Genomic DNA, 8,904 nt, shown 5'->3' on the forward strand with positions numbered 1-8,904 from the left:
CCGAGAAATTTTTAAAAATCACAATTTTTTTCCATATAACGAGCTTTTAGAATGCGATGTTATATGAGAAGTGGTAGAAAAAAAGACGATTTTTTTCAGAGATGGGGCGAACAATACGCCCTACATTTGACAGAGTCAATTAAAAAATGAATGCGATTTATTTTTGCAGTTTTTATTTTCCCAAAAATGAATTTTATAAAATAATTTTGTATATATATTTAATTTTTTTTTACTTTTCATAAAATATTTTTGCATTCTTTTTCTTCTTTTCGTTTCTTTGTTTTTTACACTTTTTTTCTTCGCACTAGTTACGCATTTTCAGCTTTCTCTCGAAAGCACGATATTGTTGTTGTTCAACATTGACCGTTATTTTTCTTTTTTGGATTATTTGTACCTTGCGGCACCATATGAACCATGACTTTCATGGTACCTGGCTCCTGTTTTAGGGCTGTGTCGAATGCGCAAAGCGCATCCTCAATATCCATGTGATGAGTTATCATTTTTAATAAATCGTATTTACTTTTAGCTGCTATCGCTATGGCTGGTGGGTAACTTGAAAATAAAAATATATATACATTTTTTTACTCTACACTTACTATATAGAAATATTTATTTATACACTCACTCGTTGCAATAGCGGAAGTTAGATGTTATCTGTACTTCTCGCATCACATCATCCATTAGAGGGAAATCGGTAAAATTACCTGAAGCCGTGCCCATCAAACAACAAGTACCGCCCCAACCAGTTGACTATATTTGGAGAATTTAATAAAAACATTATACTCAAAATATGTATATACGTAAATACATATATATGTATATATATCTGTGGCTTTGCATGCTTACCCGAATAGCTAATTTGAATGTGTCTTGCGAGCCGTGACAATCAAATACTTTATCCGGTATGCATCCCATGCTATCATGAATTTTTTTAGCGGTTTTATTTAAATCTTTTCCGTCGCTTTCATCCAATGCCAAAATCATATTGCCGAATCCTTCGGCCATCTCTAAACGATCTTTGTTCTTGTCAACCATCATAACTTTCGAAGCTCCGATAGTTTGGCAAACAATCGATGTAGCTAAACCGATCGGACCGCTTCCCACGATTAGCACATTTGAATTCAGTTTGACTTTAGCTCTGCGAGCGCCAGCTACGCCTACGTTCAATGACTCGCAGAGAGCTCCCTCTTCCATTGTAAGGTGATCGGGTAATTTATGGCACATATCAGCATCTTGTTTGAAATAACGTTGAAGTAAACCGTCTGCAGGTGGGCACGAATGGAACTTCATAAATGGGCATAAATTATATCTGCCCTGGCGACACACCTGACAATTGCGGCAAAACTTGCCTGGCTCAATTGCCACCCGATCTCCAACTTTAAGTTCTTTTACATCTTTGCCTATTTCACACACAACGCCCGATGCTTCATGTCCCAAAACTACCGGGTCCTTTACAACATCGACGCCCATGCCTCCTGCTTGCCAAAAGTGAACATCTGTACCGCAAATGCCAACGCAATCTATAGCCAATAAAACCTCTTAAGAAAATAAAAATGTTGCGCAAATATCAGAGACGTTGCATGATTTTTGAAAAGCAAAAAAAAAAAAAAATTCAAAATTACCTTTTGGTTCAATTTTCGGTATGGGTTTCGTTTCCAGCTTCAAATCTTGTTTTGCATGAAGTACAACGGCCAAATTCTCCTGTTTATCTCCTTTACCTTTGTCCGATTTATTGTTTTTACCTTGTTTATTAGCTTTTTTTTTATTTTTATTATTTGCGCTAAAGTTCCTTTGAAAATTTGAAAACAACTTGAGACAGTTTTCAAAATTTTTCGCGGAGAATCGAGTCAGCATAATTAAAAAACAAAAGTTATGCGTATATATATATATATGATAAAAAAGTAAAAAAAAAAAAAAAAGAAGAAACAAAAATTTTCAAAAAAGAATTCGGAAATTTAGTGAAGACGAACTTTAATCAAATATATTATCATATATCAATTTGAAAATACTTGATTTAAATTCGAAGAAGAAAATCGTAGACTACTTACGAGGCTACGAAACGAAATCTAAGACAAGTGCTTTTTCACAACAACAAGTTAAAAAAATTGGTTCATTGGCCTTGTTATTAAATTTAATTTCTCCATTCAGTTATAGAGAATTAAAATTCAAATAGAGACATACGATCTCTTAATTGCAGTGCAAGCGTCAGCGCTGAGCAGTTTGTTGAACTGACCAGAAGATCATTAATTTAATTATGATTTGCTTTGATTACTTGCATGACAGGCGCCTTCACTATCCATCAAGGGACGGAAGATGTCTACTTGATGCGGGAGTTTATTTTTACCAGAAACGTATACATATATGTATATACTTTCTATGGCCTTAAATGGTAGAGGGAACAAATTCAGGTATAGTATATTGAAGCTTGTCACTGCTGATGAATTCATGTACTGTTTTGGAAAGTGTGATAAACTTTCTGCACACTACACTGCCTGTGGTACAAGGGCATATTGTACTTGTGCGGATGTTTCCAAGACCCAGAAGAACTTGAAATAGAATCACGTTCACAATCGAACTAAGCTTGTCTGTCCGTCTTGTTTTTTTGTGTCCAACCTGCTGAAATATTTTGGTCCCAAAAACGAATCATATTGAAAGTGGTTCGGATCGATCCCTTGCCAATTCAATACAGTACATTAGGCTGGTGTACGGTATTGAATAGTGGTCCGTGACTCACTATCACTTGTTTTTAATTGAAAACGAGTATAATCTAGAATTATCTTTACAAATACCGCAAAAGTTTCTCAATCGATATATAAAATTTTTTAAATATTTCGATGAAATTTGTTGCACTGGCGTGTTTTGACACAAGACCATTATAGTTGGTCAGAGCCGACTAATAAATACTCTACACCACTTGTAATGAAAGGAATATTAAATATATGCGGATAGTTATAATACTCAGAAGGATTTGACATGGGTCCACGTTTCATTATAGCGATCAATTGAGAATCATTTTATGATTCGATCTATGCTTGTCTGTCCACGTATTCATGTTCAATGTACAGGTCGCCATTTTCGAGTTCTATTGATGGAATTCGGTTCACTAACGTGTTTCGTCCAAAAGACAAACGCTATTGAAAATGATTCGGACCGGACCACTTTTTCGATCAATCATTAGGAGAAAATATATTGTAATTTTTAGATTTGCGCGACAAAAATCGTTTAGCAATAGCATTTCGGCATTTCAAGTGGTTGCGAAAATTTTGGATCTGATAGGGCTATTTTTTGAACCCCTTGTTATAGGGTTATAAAGCCCAATTTTCAATACTTCTTGAGGAAAATTTGTTCATAACCGTAATTTAAGATAAGAATTAATCTTATCGAATTCGAACGCGTAGGTCTACTCTTTTAGGTCCCAAAACATGCAATCGTTCATTATGAAAAATACGCCTCTTTTTTTTACAAAGATCAAATTTGTAATATTTTATAATGAAAATTTGTCCGTAGTAGATGGACTATAACGAATTTGGATCTCAAAGATCTGTTTTTTAGATCGCACCGAATATAGGGGCTTCTATGAAAGCAAGCCCATCTACGGCGATAAAAACTAAGTTGTAACTTGCTATTTAGACCACGATGACGTTCAAGCATCTTCCTATACAACGGTTTTCATGAAAATTATACATTTACATACAAAAATGTGTACTATTAGTTAAGCGACAAGGTTTACGGTACCCAATAATCACTCTTGCCCAACTACACCATCCCTATTTGTTTTCAAAGGGTGTAGAGTATCTAATGGTCGCATTTATTTGTTGTAAATTTGAACATGACTTTTTGTTTTAAATGATAAAGACAAATCTGCAAAGATATTTTTATTTTTATTATTAACAATAAAAATATTTTAGAAAATACATGCAGTTAGTTCACTTAAAACTAGTGGTTACCAAGGAAGCTTAAGCTTATCGTCGCTCTGAATGTGAATGCCTATTGCGTCTTTATTAGATTTTTCAGCGAAAACAAAGAAAGAAAATTATACCCATCACCGTGATCCTAAAAAAAAGTAAATGAATTTTCATATTCTATAACCATAGATGAAATAGAAATGCAGACTATCAACGTTCTGGAAAATTATACAGAAACACAATCTTCCACAACATGAGATCCTAAGGGCATCATATTATAATAAGATGCAGTATGAGGATATCTAAACACAAAACACATGCTTACAGATTTCTTAAATAAGGGGTAGATAAGCACTGCAAATGCATGGAAACTCTAGGTATTTTCAATGCCCTGCACATACAACCTGTCCGCTGAAAAGCAAACTTACTGTATTCCTTTTCGTATATTTTCGAAGTGTCTGGTCTACAATTATTCTTAAATCCGTACGAATGTCAGGCTTTTCTTGTAAAAGTTCGGAGCTTTTCGCTAATAACATTTTTGAGTATCATTCTTCTAGACTTTCCAAACTTCATTACGTGTAGTCATTTAAGGTTCGAATAGTACTTATAGTATTTCATGCGTCAAGCTGGACTACAGGTTCTCACTAAATCCTCAAATTATTCGTTACACCGACAAGCGTCTGGGATACGAAAATCTCAGCTATTAATTTTTCTGTTATTTCGAAAATAATGTGACTTCTTCCTTTCGTTTTCAAAATATAATCTAACTTCTTGTTGTTCATGTTTTTTTCGAATTCCAATGCGGCACTCTCGACAATCGATTGCTATGTGTTAGCAAGTGCTACAATATTCGCTTCAAACCCATGCATAGACGCAATATCAAATGAGGGAATTCACGAAAGGGATATGAAACTATTCACTTAGATATTTCTTATAATTACAACCAACCACCTGAGATATTGAATTATAGCCTTTTTTCTTTAAAATATCCACCAATTCCCGCTTAATTTTGTTTACTACGGGTGGCCCATGGTAAATAAACGAAGTGTACAATTGTAAGTACGATGCACCAGCTTCTAGTTTTTCAAAAGCATCTTCGCCTGTCGCAATACCTCCTACGCCAATTATAGGTATTTTTCCCCCGGTTTGATAATATATTTGTGCCACTAAACGGGTAGATTTCGAACGAAGAGGTGCACCGCTGAGTCCGCCATTTTCTAAGGCAAGCTGGGAATCTTTAAGATTTTGCCGTGACACCGTTGTATTTGATATAATTAAGCCATCGACCTTACACGATTTCTTGTTGACCACCGCCACTATATCTTTAATATCCTGTTTTGTTAAGTCTGGTGCTAATTTTAGCAGAATCGGTACGCTATTGTTCACCGATAATTGATTGCGTGCTTGTATCACAGCTTCAAGTAACTGTTGCAAGTCGTTCTTTCCTTGCAGATCGCGCAATCCTGGCGTATTTGGACTGCTTACATTAACAACAAGATAATCCGCAATTGGACCAAACATTTGTACTCCCTTCACATAATCCTGCTTAGCCGAGGTGGAGTTTTTATTTTTACCCAAATTAACTCCTAAAATGCTCGAAAATTGTCCCGATTCTCTAACAGCTTTCAAGCGTTCGTACACACACACATGGCCTTCGCTATTGAAACCGTAACGATTAATAATGGCCTCATCGGCCACTAAACGAAAAACACGCGGTTGCGGCTGTCCCGGTTGTGGTTCTGGAGTAACGGAACCAATTTCTATAAAGCCAAATCCAAGTTGAGATAAACCTTCTACTGCTTCCGCATGTTTATCGAAACCGGCTGCAATACCGATTGGGTTTTTTAACGTTGAGCCAAAGAAATTACATTTCTAAAAGAGAAAGTTTTAATCATTTTTTTAAATACTGAATCCTTGCTGATTTACCAAAATTCCATCATCCGTTCTAGATTGGCCGAGCAATTTGTTCTTACATGCCCAAACGGCCACTTTATGACTGAACTCGGGTGGTAATAGACGCGTCGCTGGCATTAGAATCTCTTCATAAAATTTTTCATTACTTTGGTTGATGCATAGCGCGGAAAATATACAACCACCGCCAAGTGTTACGAAAGTTAAGGATTTTAATTTGTTCTGCAAAAAGATATAACCAACTATTTTGCTGTATTCAAGTATACTAGAAAAAGACGTTTACCAAAGCTTTAGAAGTTTGAAGAGCCATGAAAAAAGAAGAAATTAAAAAAAAATAAATAAATTTTACAAGAAAATATTTGCACGTATATACGGGAATTAGTTAAAATTTTGTAATTTATTCACTTTATTTTTTGCCATTTTACATGGTCTGTTAAAACCGTTGTTATTATATTATGGAGCACTTGTTTTAAAAGGAAGAAGAAGGCATTATTTTAATGAACATGCTTTCAAATAAATCACATGGTAAAAAATTCACATAATGTTTTTTGTTTAATGACTTCTTCTTCTTAAATGTACAGCGAGTTAAAAACAGATGATTCACCGCGTTGTAAAAAAAAGGCACAGTGTAAACACAAAGTTCTATATCTAGTTTAACATAGTCCTCATGACTGAAGAATGAGGGTATATTCGTTTAGTGAAAACGTTTGCAATGCCTAAAAGGAAGCTCCAGAGATCCCACAAAGTATATATATTCTCGATCAGCATCAAATTCGGAATCGATTTAGGCATGGCCGGATGTCCATTTGTGCAATGCCTGTTGTAAACATTCTCCTAGCCGCAAAAATCGGTATCGATCTGCAATGCCACATAGATTAAGAGCACATCTGTTTTTGAAAAGGAATAAAAAATTGGTTTTTTTGCTTATTATACGAAAACTGTAAGAGATAAATCTGCAAAAATTGAAACGTATATTTTATGGGAAATGCTGCAATGCGTGTGGGAAAATGGAAAAATTCAGCCATGTCTACTTATTATTATAGTATAAAAAAATTTATTTTCTTTTTTCAAATAGAAAAGAGGTTCAAAAATTCCGTGGTCTACTTATTATTATAGTATATAAAAATTTAATTTCCTTTTTCAAATAGAAAAGAGTTTCAAAAATTCCGTGAAGTACATGAAGGCTTGATGAATTTCAAATTGGAATGCAATTTTTTTTGCTTTAGCTTATCAAGCACATCATTGCTGCCATATGTGGGGGTTTTTATGAAAATCGAAGCTACTTTTTTATATTAATTGATATGATAAAAACTTGTCCGCAATAAATGGACCAAATTTGAACTAGATGGGTGTATTTCTTGGATTCCATCCCTTATAAGAGTACTCTTGAAAAGTAAGCTGTTTAGAAAAAAATGTAATTATTAATATTTTATGATTAGTCCACAGCAGCAATCTAGAGAATTTGGATCAAACAGTACTATTTTTTAGAACCTAACATATATAGAGGTTATCATGAAACGCAAGCTTTTAGGTCCAGAGAGAATCTAATTTCTAGTTTTCTATGAAGAAAGACTGAAAGGAGGGACAACGATTAACATTTTTAAAAGTTTGCAAATTGTGAATCACGTCATATGATGTTCCGGACATCCTCCAATATCGGGCTCTCATAAAAAGTATGTCTTTGCATGAAATTAATTTTTAATTTTTGGTGTGTGGTTATCACTGAATAATTGGGCTAGTGATGTAGGGCATGTCATGATCCATCTTAGGCAAAGTGATGAATTTGACTACCCTTGCCCTTGCCCTTGCCCTAGCTTCAGAAACAGATAATATATTTAAGGAAGCAAATAAATGCACTGAAAATACTGAAAAACTATAATAATTATTTATTATTGTGGATATTCACCTAACGCTGGCTTGTTATGGACGCCCCGTCGCCAACGAATTTCGACAAAGGCGACAATTCGAAATTAATGTCGTCTACACGATAGGTCTTATTAAGTGAGTCTTGCGTTCGTTAGCTACCGGCTTGACCTGTTCTGAAGTATTTCGAGAGTGTCTAATAGCGGAAAAAGAATGGATAAATTCTCTTGCCAAAATAGCAGCAAGCGAAATGTTTTTTGTTGTATGCTATACTTTTCTGGTCGTATGCTATACTTTTCTGGTTGTATACTATACTTTTCTGGTTTTATACGATAATGCTTTTTGCTTTATTTACTATGTAATGGAATTTTTTTTTATTTGCGTAAACCATCAATTTTTTTTTTTTTTGTACAATTTATTTAATCTATTTATTTATAATATATTATTATTAACATTTTCTGGTTGTAAGTGAACCATTACCTTCAAAGTACCATCTGCTTGGAGTTTCGCAGTTTCAAAAGCAAGAGATATTTGCTCCAACGGGAAGTGATGTGATATAATGGCTGGTAAACTTAGTTCAAAGGAAGCAGCCATAGCCAAAGCTATAGGATAACTGTGATATGATAACTGTAATGAGAAAGCTAAACCTACGGATTCGTTAGTGTTTTACGTACTCATTGCGATAATTAACAACACCCAAAATATCGACTTCTCTGGACATGGCGTCTATTAAAGGTAATACAATTTTGCCATCAGGTACTCCTACCAAAGTGCACATACCTCCCGGACGGGTTGTCTAAAAATGAGAATATTACTAACAAAAAATGTATTTAAACACTGGGTATCAAGCTTACGTAAATAGCTAACTTCAACGACTCTATGGTTCCCACACAATCGAAGCATTTGTCGGGTATGCAGCCCATAGTTGCATGTATACTTTGAGCTAAATCCTTTGGATTGCAATTTTCGTTCAGATGCAAAGTGTCGGCGCCAAAACTTTTAGCAATTTCTAAACGATCCTTCTTCTTGTCGACTATTAAAACTTTTGAAGCTCCGATCGATGTGGCAGTTGCTAAAGTTGTCAAGCCGATGGGACCACAACCCAAAATTAATACTTCGGATCCTAAGCCAACTTTAGCACGTCGACAACTAGCCATACCAACGGCTAAAGGTTCTAGTAGAGCACCCTCTTCCATAGTGACATGATCGGGTAATTTATAGCATA

At 34.9% G+C, this 8,904-nt stretch overlaps 3 protein-coding genes across 3 annotated transcripts; all 3 read right to left on the reverse strand.

Moving 5' to 3' along the window:
• Positions 1 to 353: 353 nt before the first annotated feature.
• LOC119638557 (sorbitol dehydrogenase-like) lies at positions 354 to 4,441 on the reverse strand. The gene is made up of 5 exons (XM_038035425.1): positions 4,393 to 4,441; positions 1,623 to 1,754; positions 847 to 1,538; positions 626 to 750; positions 354 to 552 (listed from the first exon to the last, which is right to left on the reverse strand). The coding sequence occupies exons 1-5, from the start codon at positions 4,439 to 4,441 to the stop codon at positions 354 to 356; spliced, it is 1,197 nt and encodes a 398-aa protein (XP_037891353.1).
• LOC119638481 (dihydroorotate dehydrogenase (quinone), mitochondrial) lies at positions 3,863 to 6,198 on the reverse strand. The gene is made up of 3 exons (XM_038035288.1): positions 6,100 to 6,198; positions 5,832 to 6,038; positions 3,863 to 5,777 (listed from the first exon to the last, which is right to left on the reverse strand). Exons 1-3 carry the CDS (start codon positions 6,124 to 6,126, stop codon positions 4,818 to 4,820), a joined length of 1,194 nt encoding a protein of 397 aa, XP_037891216.1. The 5' UTR covers positions 6,127 to 6,198; the 3' UTR covers positions 3,863 to 4,817.
• A 959-nt stretch (positions 6,199 to 7,157) lies between these two features.
• Positions 7,158 to 8,899, reverse strand: LOC119638558 (sorbitol dehydrogenase-like; the record flags this gene model as incomplete). Its single annotated transcript, XM_038035426.1, has 4 exons — positions 7,158 to 7,214; positions 8,160 to 8,306; positions 8,350 to 8,475; positions 8,534 to 8,899. Coding segments are annotated over 4 exons (696 nt in total), but the record flags the coding sequence as incomplete, so codon positions are not given.
• Between the last annotated feature and the right edge of the window lie 5 nt (positions 8,900 to 8,904).

The sequence above is a fragment of the Glossina fuscipes genome, unplaced genomic scaffold (genome assembly GCF_014805625.2).
Source record: "Glossina fuscipes isolate IAEA_lab_2018 unplaced genomic scaffold, Yale_Gfus_2 90, whole genome shotgun sequence".
NCBI classification, from domain to species: domain Eukaryota; kingdom Metazoa; phylum Arthropoda; class Insecta; order Diptera; family Glossinidae; genus Glossina; species Glossina fuscipes.

Bases quoted from the DNA above. Each gene is read 5' to 3' on its own strand.
- LOC119638557 (XM_038035425.1), bottom strand. From the start codon at position 4,441: ATGTTATTAGCGAAAAGCTCCGAACTTTTACAAGAAAAGCCTGACATT. The intron at 1,755-4,392 runs GTACGGATTTAA...ATAAAAAAAAAG, and splicing joins ACAAGAAAAGCCTGACATTC to CTAATAAACAAGGTAAAAAC. The intron at 553-625 runs GTGAGTGTATAA...TTTATTTTCAAG, and splicing joins AACTTCCGCTATTGCAACGA to TTACCCACCAGCCATAGCGA.
- LOC119638481 (XM_038035288.1), bottom strand. From the start codon at position 6,126: ATGGCTCTTCAAACTTCTAAAGCTTTG. The intron at 6,039-6,099 runs GTAAACGTCTTT...ATCTTTTTGCAG, and splicing joins TTCAAACTTCTAAAGCTTTG to AACAAATTAAAATCCTTAAC. The intron at 5,778-5,831 runs GTAAATCAGCAA...TTTCTCTTTTAG, and splicing joins GAACGGATGATGGAATTTTG to AAATGTAATTTCTTTGGCTC.